At 40.6% G+C, this 20,081-nt stretch overlaps 1 protein-coding gene across 2 annotated transcripts in view; it reads left to right on the plus strand.

Moving 5' to 3' along the window:
* Positions 1–20,081, plus strand: part of CNTNAP5 (contactin associated protein family member 5) — a 349,771-nt gene that overhangs the window by 165,828 nt on the left and 163,862 nt on the right. For both annotated transcript variants that reach the window (XM_075430021.1, XM_075430019.1), the window contains exons 9-10: positions 1,764–1,913; positions 3,041–3,212. In XM_075430021.1, coding sequence (XP_075286136.1) covers positions 1,764–1,913; positions 3,041–3,212 — 322 coding nt within the window. The remainder of the gene's footprint in view (positions 1–1,763; positions 1,914–3,040; positions 3,213–20,081) is intronic.

The raw sequence follows: 20,081 nt of genomic DNA on the forward strand, positions 1-20,081 counted from the left end.
AATAATAATAGTATTTTTTAAAAGAGCAGCTGTTTAAAAATATGTAATATTAAAATATTCTCATTACAGAGTAAAAGAAGGCAGCTGTTTCTATTAAAAGAAGCAGAGATAAAATCTGACAGAGTTGTCAAAGCAGAGCTGTTCCATATGCGTTTCATTCCCCTTTATGAGGCAGCCCTGTATCTATCCTTATTCATGTCGAATGCTACAGCCTTACCTTGCTGTGACTGAGTGCTGAAAACTGAATTTCCAGACTTTATTGCAGTCGTAATTAAACTGTTGACAATGCTGAGACAATGTCAATATTTGGTTGGGTGTATTTGTTCTTATGTATCATGAACCTGAGGCCAGCCTTTGGTGCTGTCCAAAACAATGCTAAGCTGCTTACTTACATGTGGAAAATATACAGAAATTGCAAGTGACGTGTGCTGCAGAAGTCAGGCGCTCACAATAAATTCATGCTTGCTCAAGAATGGACCTATTTTTGCCCCAAATGGGTCCTATTTTATTTTGACATCTTTTCAAACTTCAGCAACATATTTCAATTCAAAATGGACTCCTCCTAGTTGAAAAATCATCCATTTTTTTGCTAGGAAACCGGCCTCCTATTCTATGGGAATTGTGTATGTGTTAACAGCCATTACTTTGGCAGTTGTCTCATTTTTAAATTCATAATGAAATGGCATTTCGCACACATTACAGCCACGATTGTTTTATTTTTATTTGAACTGTTCTCACACCTCTTTGTGTCATGAAGTGCTCGTTTGTTTTTTCTGGAAGCTACGCTAACCAAAAATAACCTGTTAAGGAGGGGAGTAATACTATTTGTCTGTACCTGGTCTCAGGGACTCCAGACTGACAGTAGCGTATTTTGGACTGTAATTAGATTACTTTTTATCTGCACCACTGTGTGTGAGCTCAGAAGCTTGCCCACTGATTTTCCTGGCTGTCAGAACAGACGATGTGAAGTTTCTTTGTAGCTGTGTGGTGCTATCTCAAGAGCTGTGAGATGCAACACTGATTTTCAGAACAAGGAAACAGAGAGGTGATTTCCCGCTTTGCATAAATGTCTAAAAGAGAAAGAGGCTGCCCAGTACCATGATCTCTCACATACCTTCATAGGTTCCTGGTCAGAGCAATAATCCCAGCTCTCACAAGGCCCGTGTCAAAATCTAATATAGAAAGGCTTTGGTACATCCATCAATAAGACTGTGTGCTAACTTAGTGCTGAAGGGTTTTAAGAAACACAGATACTCCTGATACCTGTTGGAGTTTGTCAGGTTTCATATTGGAGCCTTAGACAGCATATGCCCATCTCGCTCAGTCTAATCCTCTCCAGTCTCAGGCACGTGTTCAGGACCAGAAGCTCAATGGAGAGCTCCTTCCTTGTAGCTCACACCCTGTGAGCTATAAGCATTTTCCAACAGACTGAAAGTAAGACATAAACACCCACAAAATGGTAATAATATGCTACTAGAAAGGCAAAGGGCCCTGCTAGCTAACTGAGTGCCTGCAGTACCAGAAGCAGGTTAGATTAGGATGTGAGATGATCTACTAAATAGTCGCGAAAGCTTTCTCTTTTTTGGGCCTATTGTTCTATGCCAGTTTGTTTCCAGAGGTGATGAATTCTTTTCAGCTGCCAGTTTTCCTTATTTTGGTCTCAGCTGTACATTTGTGGTCAGAAGCTGGAAGCAAAAGAAAGTGTGAAGAACACTGTTGTCTCCTGTACCTCTTTTTTCACTCTTTGTACTGGTTCTTTGCAGGCACCAATCTCCATGATGGACTTTGGCATTCTGTTAACATCAACGCAAGAAGACACCGCATTACCCTGACACTGGATAACAACGCTGCCACTGCTAGCCATGCAACCACTGTCTCGAGGATCTACTCTGGGAACACCTACTATTTTGGAGGTAGGTTGCTTCAGACAGATGCAGGACGGGTTTTCATGATGCAGATCCCCAGGTGCTATTGAGATCTCCCCAGGTGTACTCTGTTTGCCGCTAAAATTAAATGCTTTACTAACTGATTTTAAACTCCCTATTGAATTCCAATGCATACAGCACTGTGGGAAGACTGAAGGGTCTTGGCCAACTTTGGACAAAGAGAGAACGAGCAGAACTTCTAACACAGCTGTAAAAGTGGACTACTGGTAGCTGTGTGTACCTACATCTAGCTGGCAAAACACGCAAAAGTTACGTAGCTGTATTAGCCACAAGGGGTTTTTTTTCTGGTTAAAAGGCCTGAGGACTACTAGTATTATTAATATTCCTGTAGATATCACTGTCCTCATCAGGCTCAATGACTTTAGAACTTAATTGACATATGGCTCAGATCTACAAAGGTATTTAGGTACTCTGCTCATGGAAATGATGTAGGTTTAGCTCAATTTAGAAAATGGAAAGAACAGTCTTGAAAAATATTACCCTCTGCTTTTTGGAGTACAAGCATTAATTTAGATAAAGGGAATGTCATCAACTGTCTTTTTATCTTACATATTTCTGTGTAGTGCTTACTGCAGTGAGGCTCTGATCTCAATGAACCCTCTGGATACAACACTGAGGATACACAGGAGGCTTTGGATCTCAGAGCTGGCCAAATACTGAAGAAGCTGAGATAAGAAGCTGAGATACAAATGATTTTCTTGCTTGCTGTTCACAGGATTTCATCTTTTTACTCTGTGCATTGCCTTAGCAGCAGAATTCAGCCCATAACGATTTTACAATTTGAACAGCTTGTTTCATGGGAGTCAGTTGCTGTCACCTGTGGAGTTTAAAGATGAAAAAAAACCCCACATTTTGATTTTGCTTAACATGCGTGAAAATCTCATACTCTGATATTTCCGGTGACTGGTCTCTCTCCTATTTTTTTCTTTTCTTTTTTTTAAATATTACCGAAGGATTTATAACACAGAAGGTTGCGTAGCAGAAGGAATGAAAACACTTGGAATAATGAGCCTCCGAGTCTTGTATCAGGATATCCCAGGAGAAACAGATGAACATTCCAATATTCTTCTCTGGCTTTTCTCTTTTTCCCACAGGATGCCCTGACAATTTCACCAATTCCCAATGTTTAAATCCCATTACTGCTTTTCAAGGCTGTATGAGGCTCATCTTCATTGATAACCAGCCCAAGGACCTCATTTTAGTTCAGCAAGGCTCCCTGGGGAATTTTAGTGATTTACACATTGATCTGTGTGGCATCAAAGACAGGTAATTATTGTTTCCTCTTTCTTGTATTTGTTCATTTTTTCATCCTAGTGGTTTATAAATACAGGTTGCATTAAGTGAAAATTCTAATCTGCCAACATTACGGATATTAGGCATAATAGAGCTACTAATAGAAAATATTACAGCAAAGATAGGAGGACTGGAGGGGAAATGGTTTCAATTACATGAGGCTCTCTTCACATTGACTTGTAGGAAATAGAGTATGCAAATTCAATCAAACTACAGATTGGTGAAAGGATTAAATTTTATGCATAAACAACATTTGATTGCTTTGAAATTTTAGAGGGAAATGAAAGGGAAGGATAAATTATTTGATTCATCAGAACATGTCATCCCCTTAATATACTAGCTGGTTTTGCTTAAGTAGATCATTTACAATTTTTCTTGTTAGCCATTACAGCACAACATGTTTATAATGAAGATATGGTACACCTCATGTAACATACTGCCCTTTCAGTAGGACAATGTAATTTTGAAATGCCTGTGCCAAAGACACATTTCAGTTTAAATACTGATCTGAATCCTTCCTGAGCTGAAACCTGACAGGAAACCGAAATTTTCTCATAAAGAGTAGAAAGGAAATAAGCAACCAATTTTTTTTTTTTTTTTTTAAGTATTTCATAGTTTCTCCTTTGCTTCCTATGGATTTTTAGTGTGTGAATATTTCTGAATTATTTCTGCAAATGCATGCTTTGAAGTTAGTATGTGGAATAATAGGGTCTGATTTGTTTGGTTTTTTTTTAAATCTAGAGAAGTTCTGAAAAAAGGAAGTGGAACTGCTGGAAATTTCATGTGCTTCAGATAGTTAAGGGAGTAGTAAGGATGTTTTTGGAACTGCCTTAGCAGCTTAAACATATTTTTCAGATATGCCGCTTAGAGAAATGGAGCTGTAGGCCCATCTCCATTATTGCTTACTGTAGGAGGAATCAACCTGCTGACGCTGTAATCTTTTCAAAAGTGGTCAAATCCTCTGTTACATTAGACCTTTGTGCTCATCTCTGTATGTTCATGTTTGTTAGTTTGTACAGAGAAAATACTGACTGTGCTGATCAAACCCGTTTCCATGTTTAACGATGACTGAATTCAGGGCGATATGAATTTCATGCTTGCTGTGCCTGAAATGGTAGACAGAATTAATAAGATGCAGCTGATTTAACAAAAGGAGGTAAAGATGTAAACTTTCCTCAGAATTAAGAGAAGAAAGTATTTTGCTGTTTTCTTGGAAAAACAGGTTTTTTAAGATCGAATGAACCACTCAAAGGCAATTTATATATATCTGTAGATTGAAACAGACGAGAACTCTTCTGTTGTGATGCAGAGGTGCTGTGGGACGTCTCCAGTGCCTTCATTGTCACCAAGTCCAGGCTACAGTGTAAATCTGTGATACTACTGCAAGTGTCTTCTCATCTTCAGTATCCTAGGAATGAAAAGCATCAGTCTGTGATTATGCCACACTATTATTTAGGGCAAGGATCCAAACATAATAAAAATGGTGATGCTTGGCATAATCATTGCCTTGAATATATCACATGTCTAAACAAAGGTTATACGTAATCTAGTGAAGATTAAAGCCCTGTCTTCCAATGTAGTTGTCTGGAGCCTTGATTTTATGTGTCTGTACTATATGACCTGGGTAGATCTATAGTAGAGATGATCTATAGTAGTTATGATTGTATAGTAGATGTGATCTAGCTAGATCTTATAATACATATGATCACAAAACCAAGGCAAATTAAGAAAAGAGATAAAGCAAAGAAAGGATTTTATTTACAATTGGCAAAAGTGGTTCTCTTATGGCTGGATTTGGTGTATCAGTGGAGGTGCCCTGAAGGGGAACAGAGAAGCCTGTGGCGTGTGAAAGTGTTGGACTGAAGTTCAGGAATTCCCCTTGTCATGGAAGGGCACAAGCCTTGCTGGCACCGTGGAGATGGCAGCTTTCTTGTTCAGTGAAACATCCAGCACCCTGTCTGGCAACTCCAGTAACTGTGCTGAAGCTGGTTTTCAGGGAAGAAGGAAGGAATGTTTTGGGTTTTTTTTCCCAGATCATATTACACATTTTACACATCTGGGACACAATCTTGAGGGAGCTTAAATTTACAGAATTTATTTCAGGCAGTTACAAAATTTGTTTGAAGATTCACAGGGTGAAGTACTGCTGGTGCAGTACCGAGGTCAAGAGTGGTCATAGCAGCAGAGGACAGCTGGAAAGAGGGATGAAATTCAAAGAAAATAAATAAGGAAAATACAGAGACAAGAGGCAAATCCTTTGTGTCATTTTGCCAACACAACTGATCCTAAGCCAGTGACTGAGCTGGGGAAAGACTGAACAAGAAAGTATTAGTGGAGTGTGTTCCTCCTAACTATTTTTGAAGATTTTAGCTTCTACAAGCCTATATTGTGGTATATTTGATTACAACAAACTATAGATGGAAAGTTTGGGAGAACGGGAGGTTTGAATTCAAATCTAAAAACTGCATTGCTCTCTAGTCTGCACAGTGTACCCTTGAGTATGTTTTCAAATCTTGTTCAAATTGGTCCATTGCACAAAATGTCTGTCACTTCCAGTCACTGTAATTCAACTAGTCGCCGTAGTTCAACTAGTGCTCTATATTGCAGCAGTTCTGGACTATAGGAAAGTTGGGGTCTGGCTTCAGGCGTGCAATCCAGATATTCATTCTCTCTGTATAAGGAGCATTAAATTCTATAAAAAAATCTTCTCCGAGAAATGCGATCTCCCCTTTCTTAATTGTAAGATTTATTGCTGTGTGCACTGTAAAGCACATGTTTTTGTAATTTTAATGCATGTGGGAATTGTGTAGCTTAATTAACATGTAAATGGGACATTTGTCTTAGTTATCTAAGCAAAAAACCTCTTCTGAGGAATGTGCCTCTGTTTAGAAAACAATTTATTTGTTACAGGCTTTCAGGCCAAGCTTATTCAGACTTGGGCTCTAAAAGCAGTGGTTAGGCAGCTCACTGCAACTTGTGATGGCTTTTAGAGAAATGATAACTTTATTTTGAAAGGTGATAAACTGAGACTACTATTGATGCTAGCGGGATGTTTTTGAGAGTATCTAATTGTGTAAGCATATTGTACACACACATATACACTGGGATTCCATGTGTAAAGTGATGAGCCTCCATTCATTTAAGTGGAGCTATCTGAGGGATTAAGCCTTAGTATCTCATAATCTCTTAGCTGTAGTATTTGAACTATTTGTGTGCTGAGGTGAACTTGGTATTGAGTGCCTGCTGTCTCCCTGTATTAGTTATTTCCATCTTTCAGTAACTATTCCCCACAAAATAAATGCCCTGTCACTAACCAAGCTATCAGAGAGTACACACAAAAATTGGGGATGTATATAGGAATATACAGAGTTTTGCCTTCTTTACATTTGGTGTCTGGGGAGACAGTGCCAAGTGAAAATGATTTTGCAGACACAAGTAAACTTGACCCCATTGCTGACCCTGCTTTGAGCAGGAGGCTTTTGCCAGAGACCTCCAGAGGCTCCTTGCAGCCTCAGCCATCCTGTGAATGAAGCCACCCAGTAGCTGCTCTGGTCCTGACTGAGTGGACAGATCAGGATCTATCTGCAATACCTGGTATCAGCAGATACCATACAGAAAACTCATGTCTTCTGTGCTTTCAGTAGGACGTTGAGACATTGTACAGTCTGGAGATGAACACAGCAATATGGAGCATCCCAGTGATGGAAGAAGGCTGGTTAGCCCCATCTCCTATTAAGAGACTGCTGGTTTCTAGCCCTCAGCTGCAGTGCCAGCATCACTAATGTTCCTACTGCTGCATGTCAAGTTGTCTCTGATTTGCCATCCCGTTGTACGGTGCCTACATGTTGTCCTTAGGTGACACGTCCTGTGAAAGGAGAGGCATTCCCAGTCTATTCATAGCAGAGCTGTGTCTGCTCCACAAGCCCTGCAAAGCAGTGCTGTATTCCCTTCTTCACCTCCTTCAAGACAAAAGCTGTTCCTGCAAACTGTTCCCAATGCCTTGTGGAACAGGAAAGCAGAAACTGTAGGAGGAAGCAATTTTTCTTGTAGCAATGCATGTGTAGGACTCCTGTCATTATCCTCCCTGCCTACCTACTGTTAATCCAGCTAACTGTTTTTTTTCTTTTGTTCATAGTATGTATATTTTCTGTGGTTGTCTACACAGATTTCTCAGTCTTTTCTGAGGATGTTGCAAAGTATGGTGCTTACACTGCTGCTGTTATGAAGTGTTAGAGGTCATAACTGCCTGTAATGCATTTATCCCCAGTCCAATGAGAGCTAAAGAAAATACGAGACAATATGCTGCTAAGCCATAGAGGTCTGCTCCATATTTAAAAGGATGTTGATTTAATATCATCCGTCTTTGTTGTTGCCTTTTCAGAATTTCTGCTTGGTTAGGAGTGCCGGTGCACATCAGGGGTTGTTTGCTTTACACTGAATTAAAAATTCAGAAATACAGTTTCTTACATCATGCTGGCATTGCCCCTTTATGGCATGGTACAGAGCAGAAAGTAACAAAGCAGAGATGTCTGGAAGTGAAGGTGCCATGAAGTCCTTGAATTCAGAGACTTTTTGTTGGGGAGGCAAGGAGATATCTCTGAACTATCTATGCCATCTTTTGCAGCAGTACGTGTATTACATTGACCATCTCTGACCAAAAGCCATCTGGCATAGGCCCAAACAATTAAATGCTCTTTGAATTTATTTTCAGTTCAGAGTGATATAGATTAAGTTCATGGCCACAGAGACTGTAGAGTCCTCACTCCTGGTGTTTTGCACCGTAAGTGTTTTTTGGGAAGAGAGGCATCTTCTGGGGTTGAGATATTAAGCCTAAAAGCTTCCAGGGGAAAACCTGAGTAGCAAGAAGGTCTAATGAGAACAGAATAATGCTTTCTGTCTTTGGCCCTTAATCTGTAGGGAGGGCGTCAGTGTCAAGGGATGGGGAGGTGGCAAGCAGCATAAAAAATTCATTTGCTTCTCATAGATGCTCTAAGTCAGAAGGAATTCACTCCCTTTTCCTGAGCTCCTTTAAGTTTCTAGCTTTAAGTGTATGGCCAAGCTCCCCGTCCTTCACCTGCAGGTAGCAAGTTAGTGACCTTACAAATACAAGCTGGAAGGACTGTCCTAAGTACTTCTAGTTTAGAGAAAAAAGAAAAAAGAAAAAAAAGACACAACAGGATATCTCTTTTCTAATGGTGTCTTCACTTATGCATTTCCTTCCTCAGTATTTTACAGTGTTTGCAGACTTCTTCAGCCTGTCAAACAGTCTCCTGGAAACAGATAGGGATGCGGTTACAGAAACTTCCCACTCAGCAGGGTAAGAAATCACAGCTGCATCTAGTGCAGTGGCCAGCCGGGCAGTGTGCCTGGTGCACAGCTCTGCTTTCAGTCTGTTTAACACTGAAGAGAGACACGAGGGTGCTGTCCCCAGGGATGCCAGTGCTTCCCTTCCTGCCTAGCATGTGCGTGTGGCAGAATGGAGGACTGACTCTTCTTGTGCCTTCTCAAACTGGCCAACCCCAACCTGTTGCTTCAGGAGAGTGGTAGCAAAAGTGCTGGTTTCTCTAGTGCTAATAATGATTCTCTAACCTGAGGTTTATTCGGTGCTTTGATGGGCCATAAAGTCAGATCAGTTGCTATTTTCTTCATGCAATGGTTTCTCCTGTTGGCTTAGAAGGAAGACTTGCTTGCTACCATTCGCCTGATCTAAGCAGCACCCCTGAGCCATAGCACTGATACCAAAATACCAAGCTCTTGGCATCTACAGCCTTCATTTTGAAATTCGGGGTAACTGGCACTCTGCATGTCTTGAAATACAAAGCAGAGCTAGTGAGCCAAACAAGTGGGCAGATGCGTTTGAGTGAGAAGCAGCAGGCAGCTGAACAATCCCTGTGAAGTAAACACTAACCAGCGTTGCCACTTGGTGTTTAGCTTTCCAAGGTTCATTAGCAGTCATGCTTCTAAATTTCTATTCTTTATAAACATATTCAGAGTCCATACTATTTATTGAAAGGCCCTGTCTATATGAAAAGACACAAAATAGATCTGGAAAACATCCCCTGCAAAGCCAGATTGATTAAGTTCTGGTTCTTTAACCAGAAGGGATTGCTGAGGGGAGGCAGCATAATGGTCTTCAGGTGCTAAAAGGCTACAGCAGCACAGAAGGGAATAATCATCTTTTCTGACCAGGTTGTATAGGAAAGCAGACATGGCATAGACTGCCTGAGGAGACTGTCAAGTCTCTGTCACTGGAAGGCTTTATGAATAGGTTAGATGAGTCTGTGAGAAATAACAAACATGAGTACGGATGATCCTGCCTTGGGGTGTGAGCATGGACTAAGAGATCTTCTGAGTTCCCTCCAGCTCTGTGCAATTCTGTTGCATTCGCTCAGGCTTCTCCTCCAGCTGGAACAGCTATGTCTTGTTCTCGCTTTAGGGGTTCTGAAATGTCAACAACAATAACACTGCTTAAGAAACAAAAAACCACAAACCAAAAACTTGTGGGAAATATCTTTCAAGAATTCACTCAGGATTTCTCACACCTGTAAGAAAGCTCATATTGTAGATGTATCTCTCAGATACTCTAAGGCAGTGCTGTGACAGGGAGTAGGGACTAAGTAGCCCATAGGTATGGTTTGGGTGGCTTTTTTTTTTTAACCTGAGATATGTATGTTAAGTTTGGAGTGTAAGGAAATGGAGGAGAAGCAGCAACACTTTCTACTCATTTGTCACTTCCCTGAATTGCTTTTTGCTTCTAAAAATGAATGATTCATTTGTACAACTGCAGGATGAAGCTCTGTGGCCGCAGAATTTATTGCCCTGTTTTTTCTTGGGATTTCTTCTTTGCAGATTCCATGATGTCTAGAATGATGGTTCAGCTCAGGCTGTGTATTTTTCTTTCATGAACAGTAACTTGATTCCCTTCTACTTGGCTCTCTGTTTTCATGAGATCCTATGGTTTTTTGGAGTTGAGGTGTCTGACCCTCTTTCAGATGTGGTTAAAATGAGCGTGAGAAGTTTGTAAGCTGTTAGGAGGAGGCAGGGACCGAGGCACTGGACAGCTATGGCAACATCTTCCCCTTAGTAAATCAAGCTAACAATTGTGTGTTGATCCCTTCACAACCTCTGTTTCAACTGGTAAAAGATGAAATGCAAATCCACTTAGATGTATTCACTGACCTCAGCCTTGGCCTGATCAGCCCTTTCCAAGAAGTATGTCCTCGCTGGGCCACTCAGAGGTGGTGTTGCGTGCAGCTCTGGCTGTAAGAGTCTGTCACTCAGGCCTCACGGCTGTTTCTAAATCTGACACTCTGTTCTTCTGTGTGCCACAAACTGTTCTCTACAAGGAGTGATTAAATAGACTAGGACTCTTCAGCCTGGAGAAGAGAGAGCTAGGCAGTGTTGTGCAATGAGGAGCAGCACGAAGGAAGTAAATAATAAGAATTTGCCGTTTCTCACAAATTCAGATCTTACACAACATCAAGTTGGATATTGTTAGATGCTGTAGAGGTCAAATATAGAGGAAAAAGCCTGTAAGGCATACATGAATCCATAAGCCCCAAATTACTGGAAGCTGGCAAAGTGTTCAGTGGGGTGCTTTTAAACTTATTTCATCAGCATCTTTGCTGTGACACTGTCAGAGTAAGGAAATTGGAAGAGAGGCACTGCTAATCTGGTGCGAAGTCTGGAGGGAGGTGATAATCTTAGGACTAGGAAGCCCAAGTTCCTTACTGTTTTAAAAACATTCTTTTCATTGTGAGCAGCTCTTCGTACCTTGGTTCTTGAAAACTGAAATACATTATGTCATAGCAGTGCTAACTCAAAATATATTGGAATCTGACTGTGAATTTTGCTATGTACTAATACTTTTTGCACTGTTTTCTCTGCCTACATGGCAGTGGAATATTGGGGGTGTGGGTCTGTCTGTATGTGGGCAAACAATGGAAGGCATAGCCTGAGGGAAATTCAGGCAGCCTCTCATTTAAAAATAAATGAAATGGGTAGGAAAACAAATATGTAGATGCTGAGAATTTGGCCACACTATTGAGAAGCTCTGGGATTTCCTGTTCAGCAATTGGCTGGAATTCCAGATTTAGGGACTAGAAATATTAGCTTCAGTCCTGAAGCTGAGTTGGTTGTTTGCTGTGGTTGGCATTCTGTTCAGAGAATAGATGCAGGAATGTGGGCTCAAGAGATATTGCCGCTCAAGAGTTGCCATGGATATTAGGAAAATGTGCCAGAAAATCATTAAACCTCAGGCCAGAAACACTGTGGATTTCCATCCCTCCATCATATGCCACAAATGCTCCCTTTGGGCTGAGCAAGGCTCTCTGCTCTTAGGGCAGATGGACCTCTTGGAATACAGCAGCGAGGGCTGCAGTGTTGCGTGCAGCCTGAAGGTGTGGGTTGAATGATCTCATCTGCTTCCTGCATGCAGTGGGACAAACTGCTTTGAAAAGTTAGTCACAGAGAAGAAAATTCCATTTCCAGGAGTTCTTGCACTCCGTGTGTACACAAAGAGGTACACACTGGTACAGATCTGGTGTGGTTTCCTCTACTAGCTCCTCCAGACTCTGTAAAGAGAAGTGCTCAGGAAGCATTGGGATATCTTGTTCCAAACAGCTGTTGTAAGGGGAAAATTGGCCTTATTTTCCTCTGACTTCACATCTTTCATGGAAATAGTCTCCTTTGCCCCTCAAGATGGTGCTAGAAAAATGGTTGCTTCCACCAGATTTTTGAGGCACATCCTTAGATGTGTCACATCCTCTTGAGACATACCCTCAACAATGACATTGGTTACATTAAGGCTTTTTAACTCCTCAACCTCCATCACAAAGGATGTAGTATTTCAGTTGGTAAGTGACAGAGAAAACTCTGTTAAGGAGCCTGAAATTTCATATGATTCTGCTATTCCTGCCAGGGCTGAAATAGCTTGAAACAGCTGACTTTTTGGCAGCTTGCTTTACCTGGACCAAGGTAGAGCTGAGGCAGATGCAGAAGCACGGTGTTGTACACCCGTTGTTATGTTGTCATAAGTTCTGTACAACATTTGTGCATGGGTGTGTGAGACTAGGTAGTCGGGATTAAGAGGGCCATGTATGTGTTAAGCCTGTTATTATTCATAAATGAACTATGAGAGTAGTCAGAGCCTGCTTCCCTCTAGGCTCTGATTCGCAGGAATGCGAATAAATGCATGCGTTGCTCTCCCTGTCTACAACTGCTAGGGTACTTTAATCTGATTGCTGCAGTTCATGTTGATTTTGCGCTGATGAAGCTTTGACTGGGTTGTCCTATTTTTACTTGGCTGGCACCCTGCCCTCGCTATAGCAAATACTGACAGTACTTGTCAAGGACAACACTGGGAACGTGAGTTCCCTTAAGTGACCTCGGGGAGAGGGGAAGGAAAAAAAAACAAGATTCACGTTGAATCCACCTTGGCAGATGGATGGATGGCGCATCTTGCAGGACATCCTGGGAATTCCAGAGATCTGCAATGAGGAACACAAACCTGACCTCAGGTATTTTCTTAAGATTCCTGGCAGTGTTTCATCTCTGTAGCATCAGCGGGCAGACACAAGCACACACCGATATTGCCGTCCTTATTAAACCAAGATTCATCTGCATAGTCCAATTCTCCTAGCAAATACAAACAGCGGGAGCAGTGTGCGGTATACATAATAATCACTGCGACGGGATTGGCGTTAACACATGACCTCATTAGGGGGAAACATATCGACTTGATTCATGAATTTGCTTCCCTGTACTGCTCGAGTTATGGAGCACAAACAGCATCCTTAGTCCCGATCCTTTTATCCCTACCTGTGTTTTATCTGTGAAAATTCTTCATAACATTTTCTAAATAAATTAGCTTAAAGTGCTCTTTTTCTTGCTAAATAGAGCTGACCTTTTAAATCCTGCTTTATGCCTATTTCCTTTGTAGATTCCATTAGATTTTACTATCAATTTTTACATGTAAGAAAGAATAATAATTTTTTACTTTTTCCTCCTTTTCTTTTAGTACTGAACTTAACATTGTTTCATGTGTTGTACTGTCAAAATGGGCCTTTGGGAAATTAATTACTGTTGCAGGTGAAGGGTGTTAGGATAAATCTGATGAAAGCACGGTCTCATTTTGCGTTTCCCAAATCTCCTCTAAGATTTAATGTATGCCCTGCAGCAGAAGCCAAACTTTATGTAATTCCACTCCCCCCGCCCCCGAAGTTGGCCATACAAACGAGAAAATATCCTGGCTAATTATACCCAGTGAGTTTTAATTTTATTTATTACAGTCCCAGGCTGGGACTGAAAAAGCAAACACGTAATATTGCATTCACCCCCACATAAATACCTACAGTGCATTTCAGAAAGAATAAAAATAAAAAACACCACCCACAATTTGGTATCCATTCTTTTCATTCTCTGTAGTATTCCTATTTTCAGTATTTAGTGTCTTCTCTACAGAAAGGACAATTAGTATGTACTCCAGATTATTTTCTCTTTGCAGGAAATCCTCTTATGTTTTCCCTTCTTGGGTTTTATAGCAAGCGTCGGGTGTTTTACGATCACACTCCTTGAAATTGTATGGTGATCAAAGCTGGGGCGAGTTGAAGACATAAGAGGGGATGTCATCCGTCCTTTTTGAAAATATTTCTGATTTTGGGTAAATCCCAAAATATATTTGAATATTGCCCTTCTATATCTCTGTCATCAGCCAAAGCAAAGCATTTAAACTGCACACCTTCAGATGCTGAAGTACCTGGATTTTTTTCTAAAATTGTTCTGTTAAATGCTACATACAAGAGAGGCTGTCCTGCCTAGTTATGAGGATCTGATGGTCCAGGTTATAGGTCTGATCTTTTGAGTCACCTTAAAAAGGTCACTTAGTCATGTGAGTGACTATTGTCCCTCTTGTCCTTAGTCTCTCTTGCCTGTTTCAATTGTAGGCTCCAGTGGACATATTTACAAATAGCACAGGGCACACTGAAGCTTCACATCTCCTTTCAGTTTCTGTTTTGATTAAGGAAATTGTAGATGGGTTTTAAAAAATTTTTTGCTTTCTTGTGCTTGAGTTGGTACTTCATAAAACACTGACAATATGTTTTGTGTTTGTGCTGCAAAAAATATAGTATTCTTAGAAACACCTATCCTTTTCATCAGATTTTCCTTACAGAATTTACTATTTTCTTCTGTACTAAAATCAAAGCAAAACAGCAGAAATAATGATGTAGAGATGGAAGAGGGGAAAGAATCTTAAATCCAAACTATGTTACATGGCAAGAAAGGAAAAGGTGAAAAAGGTGTCTTAATGACTTAATCCGTTATAAAGATTAATATACAGTGGAAAAAAATTGTATTAGAAATAGAGGAATTCATGACATCCTGTGAGAGTTGAAGAACCCCTTGGGTCCTTCCTGAAAGTATCCACCTACATCACAAATCAGACATGGTAACTAACGTAATTAAACCATTGCAGGTAGCTCATTTTGGAGTGTGAGTCTTGGAAACCCTCAGTACCACCTGAGTTTTAGCGTGGAAGGGCAGTATGCAGAAAAACTGAGCATGAGGTCATCTAGCCCAACCCCCCTGCAGTGAGCAGGGACAGCTTCAACTAGACCAGGTTGCTCAGAGCCCCGTCCAGCCTGGCCTTGAATGTTTCCAGGGATGGGGCATCTATCACCTCTCTAGGCAACCTATTCCAGTGTTTCACCACCCACATTGTAAAAGATTTTTTCTTAATCTAAATCAACCTGCTTTTAATTTAAAGTAATTACTCATTGTCCTATCATTACAGGCCCTGCTAAAAAGCCTGTTCCCACAATGTGGCCTGTATTGACAGCAGGGTTTGCCCTGACCCAAGTACAGGACCCTGCACTTGACCTTGTTGAACCTCATGAGGTTCACACGGGCCCAATTCTCGAGTTTTTTCCAGGTCCCTCCGGATGGCATCCCTTCCCTCTATCGCGTCAACCTCACCACTCAGCTTGGTGTCATCCCCCAATCTTCTCATATCTATTCTAATGTTTAAACTTAGCTGTATAATACAGGTAAGAGAGTTTCTCTCTCTGATAGCTTAAGGTTTGACTGCCAATCAAGTATAATAAAACTGTGTAGAAGAACTCCCTGCTCTTGGACTTGTATATGAGTTTTGCACTGTCAGATGAGCTCGATCTGTGGTAGTTACAAAACAAGAACAAGTTTGTACAAGGCAATGTCTCTGTAAAAATAGGCAGTCACAGTGGAAGGTGCTGCCTCTGAAAAGGGGAGAATTTTCTGTCCTTTGTGTTTCCTTAATGTGAATGAAAAGGAGTGCTCAGATTATTTGGACCAGCCCATGAATTTGTTTTGTCTGCCCTGCCTTAATTTTAAGGCTTTTTATTATCCCTGACTTTGCTTCATACATGCAAGACCAGCTGCAGAAAACAATGATTCAGGCCCGTGAAGGCTGCACTGCTCTGTAGAAATACTGTGTTTCAGAGCAGAATGCAGATTCTTCAGATTCCTCTGCCACACTTGCCTCACCGCATCTGAATTGGAGATGGATTGTGTTCTAATTTAATCTTGTTCTTTTCCGGATAATTTTGTTTATTTTTGTTTTTTCACGTGAAGCGGAAAATTGAGATGGATTCAAATCACATTTACCTGGTGCCACTGCAGAGTAACTAAGAGCAGTGCTGATATGGTCCTTTATAAATGTGTTTAATAAATGGTGTGAGGGGTAACTATAGAACTGGTTTGAGCAGGGTGAACTCCTTCCTACAACCGCAATGACTTGTACGTGTGGAAAGACGTTGGAGTTGGAGAGAGTTAGCTTTTGCTGTTGACACAGAATGGAGGGACTTCCCACTAGTGCTGGAGAGGGGATTTGCCCTGAACGAGACCCCTGTGGAGAAAGAAGGCAGTTTGAAGGCTGGTAGGAGGCTACTTAAGTGGCTTTTGGAATCCAGTTTGAGTGTGGGATTGAGTTTCGGGGGAACCTGAATAGAATTCACCCCCATTACTATTCTTTTAGTCTAAATTCATGGGATGTGCAACCACATGGTAAATTAAAGGCCAACTACGGGGATGCATGCAAGATGTAGTATCCTGTCCTTGTTTGTTTGATTTTTTGCAGATGGCTTTGCTGCTTTTCCTTTGTAAAATGATGAATTCTAAATGGAACAGCTGTCTGTACAGGATGGTTTATTTGTTTCCCTTTTTTCATTTTCAAATTTATTTATATAAAATCCTTTCTGCCGATGCCAAGCCAAACTGTCAGCATATTTACCTCTATTAAAAATATAGGTGTTCTAACAACAAAGCAATCAAACCTTCAAAAAAATACCCTTTTTCTAAGGCATATATAACAGGCTCTTTTCCCTTCACACACACTGATCCCAGCACAAACGCCTCCCACAGTTCTGTCCCAGTCCCACGCCTGAGGACAGTTGTCATTAACGTTCAGATCTTCTAAATGTTGGTCTCACAGTGGTATGCGAGTGCAAAGTCTGAGAACCAAGGTGACCAACAGTGGAACTAAGAACATATTTTAAATGTTCAATCGTCAAGTTTTGCAAACTCGGAAAGAAGAAAAAACTATCTTTGTGACAAATTATTAAAATGACAGAAAAAGCCTTTTTATTTTTTAGATTTTTTTTTTTTACATTTATTCAGTTTGGTAGAATAAATGATTTTCAGCATGGAAAAGAAAAATTGTCTTTGTTCACGTTACTCTTGCTCTGTTTGTACTCCATGACTTCTCACAGTGTAATAAATTTGGCTTTAAAAAGAAAAAACTAAACTGTGACAGAACAATTTTTTAGAAGTTGTTCAGTTTTCTAAAGTTGCAAGAGGAGAGAGAAGTTTGGAGGTGTGGTGGTGAGGAGGGAATGTGCGCTGAGGGAAACCAAAGATCTGAAGAACATTAACTCTTTTGCAGCCTGTCTTAATACTGTTTTTACTCACTCTTTCTTCCTTCCTCCCTCTGATTCTGGTAGTTCTCTTTTCTCCCTTTAATTGAGGAGACCTAGCCCACTCTTTTGCCACAAACAGACATCCAGGGAAAAATAAGAGTGGGATGTGGGCACTTTCTTTACTGATGCTTTCTGATCTTCCTTTGCAAATCCCTGAAGTTGTTACACGTTGTCTGTGTAGTAACATCCGTGGATTTCTCTTTGAAACACTTGTCTGGTCTCCCCTTGAACCCTTTTCTTGTATCCAAAATAATCTTTGCCAAGGAATTTCACAGATTTACAGCTCAGAAGAGCAGGGCAAAAATCCATGCTGTTGCAACTGGGATCAATCTATTGAGTTTTATTAAAAAGACAGCATTATACAGAAGAAAAGTATAGGCTGTTATAGTAAAACCATGAGTTTCATCACAGATGCATGCCTGCTGTATGAAGTCATCCCTGTTAATTGTTATATTTTGTTACTTATACGTGAAATAGCTGCAGCCCATAAATAGGAAAACATGCCAAAATAAAATGAATTTGAGATAATATTTTGGCAAATGCTTTCTTGATAGAAAAATTCCTACAAGTCGTGTGTTTTCTGGTTATGGCATTGTTGAGTTTTAGGGACTTCGTGGTTGTCTCAGAATGATGTATATTGACAGTGTTAATACTGAGGGCGTGTGCCCCTTTTTTCTTTCCCTCTCTGATAGTTCTCTTTTTTCCTCTTTGTTTAGGAAGGAGAGTGAATGGTGCAGGCAGGATGTGTTGTGCTGACTAAAACAAAATCTGAGAGGTGCTTGTTGAAAGTACCAGGTTTATTTCCAGTCAAGTGTAGCATCAAATGTGTAGAACTCCTTCAGTCTTCCCACTCAAGTAATTTTGTCATTGTTATTTCTTCATCATTCCTATGAAAGGGACAAATTTTGCCCTCTAATGTCTATGCAGTTTCTTCTTTGAATTCAAAGGAAGCACATACACAATTTTTGAGGTGAATGTTTCATCTAAGGACAGTGGATGCTTTTGTGCAGGCTCTGCATCTTGCTCACTTAGATGGCTAAGGTGTGTGTTTTCCAGCTTAGCTGCAGGAGGGAAAATCTTGCTTGATTCGTTTATTTTTTTATCAGATTCAGTCACCATGATATATTCTATGAATTAGTCTGAAATCTGGAAGATCAGAGTCCCTGGTCTGTCACAAACTGTCTTAGACAAATCATTAGATTTCAAAGTGTCCCATTTATGATACTCTCAAAAATTGAGTTGATCTGTTCGTTCATTTCAATTGCAAATAGGTCAGGGGCTGCCTGCTGCAAATTTTTCTCTGAGAAACCTTCTGTGATATCACTGCGTATTTTGCTAAAATTGCTTGATTCTACTAGAATGCAAATACTGATTTATATTTCAAATTATATGTATTTAAATCCTTCAACATAAGGATCCAGGACAGTTAGCAAATGAATAACCTGTGATTTAAGCCATGCCTTGATTAATTTTAATCATAGCTATTTCTTAATTTTGAGTTCTCTGACAATTAGGATAAATTTTGTTTCTAATGAAGGCACAACTGCTCAGCTAGAATGGGATTATGGTAATTATTGAGTTGCAAAGAAATTTATTTTATAAGCTCTTAGAAGGGTTAGTTATCTGACCAAAAATGAGATCAGTGTGGTTGGTGCTAATTAAAGCAAATAGACTGAGGAATAAAATAGGTTTAATTCTGAATTTATGAATACGATTAAAAGCTTATATGGCTAGTTCGGCTTGCATTTTGTGCATTGTTGGGGGGTGAAAAAGCATCTGCATTTGTAAGACAAGTAGAAATGAGAAGTGACCTTCAACTTTTTAAAGCCTTTAAAAGGAAACTGTTGTAAGGGAGTAAATGTAGCTAAGCCTCTGATACAGGCCTTTGGCAAACCACAAATGACTAGTAATTAGCTCTACTGCATGGGGTTAATTAATAAAAGGTAGCTTAAAATAGGCGGAAAGCATATTTGTCCATTATGCTGATGATGTAATTTATGATAATAACACAGTAGTGTTCTTCTTGCCTCTCTAAAGAACTTTATTAACATCAGATGTTTCTTTTCGCCTGCACCCCTGTGATGTGAATATAACTACTGCTGTTGTACAGGTGACATAAATGAATTTTTATCACCAAATAGCAGGTAGAAGTAAAGACAGTATGCTTAGGGCAAGGGCAGGCACAATCAAAGCACAAATATGAGCAAATCTGCTATTACAGGCAAAATTTATAGATTTCACTATAGAGCTGTTGAACCACAGTGCTCCTCCTGCAGTCTCTGGGATGAAGCTGCTGGGGAGTTGCTGGTTCGAGGGAGCTGGCACAGCCCTGCAGAGCGTAGCTGGGTGCAGATCACGCACCAGCCTGTCCCATTTGTGCCATCCTGCAGGCTGCTCTTGCTTTCTTCAGCGTCAACCCAATGCATCTAAATCTCTCTTCACCATTGTCAAGAGCAGATGTAATGACAGAGGCACTGGCTGGGCTGTCACTCTACCAGCAGGGTGTCAGGCTCTGTTAGGTTATTTCCCAGCATACCATTAACAGCCAAAATCTCAGCCTTCTCAAACTTCCTGCCTGGTAAGGGTGGGGCAAACCCAACAGTTCTGGCTGTCCCCTTTTTTTCTTCCTTGTTTTGGAAGAAAAGTGTTATCCTCCTAGGGAAGCTCAGGAAGTGTGGGCTGGAAGAGTGGTCGGTGAGGTGGATTGAGAACTGGCTAAATGGCAGAACTCAGAGGGTTGTCATCAGCGGCGCTGAGTCTAGTTGGAGGCCTGTAACTAGTGGTGTCCCCCAGGGGTCAGTACTGGGCCCAGTCTTGTTTAACTTCTTCATCAAAAACCTGTCGAGTGTACCCTCAGCAAGTTTACTGACGACACCAAAGTGGGAGAAGTGGT

The sequence above is a fragment of the Opisthocomus hoazin genome, chromosome 9 (assembly GCF_030867145.1).
Source record: "Opisthocomus hoazin isolate bOpiHoa1 chromosome 9, bOpiHoa1.hap1, whole genome shotgun sequence".
Lineage (NCBI taxonomy): Eukaryota > Metazoa > Chordata > Aves > Opisthocomiformes > Opisthocomidae > Opisthocomus > Opisthocomus hoazin.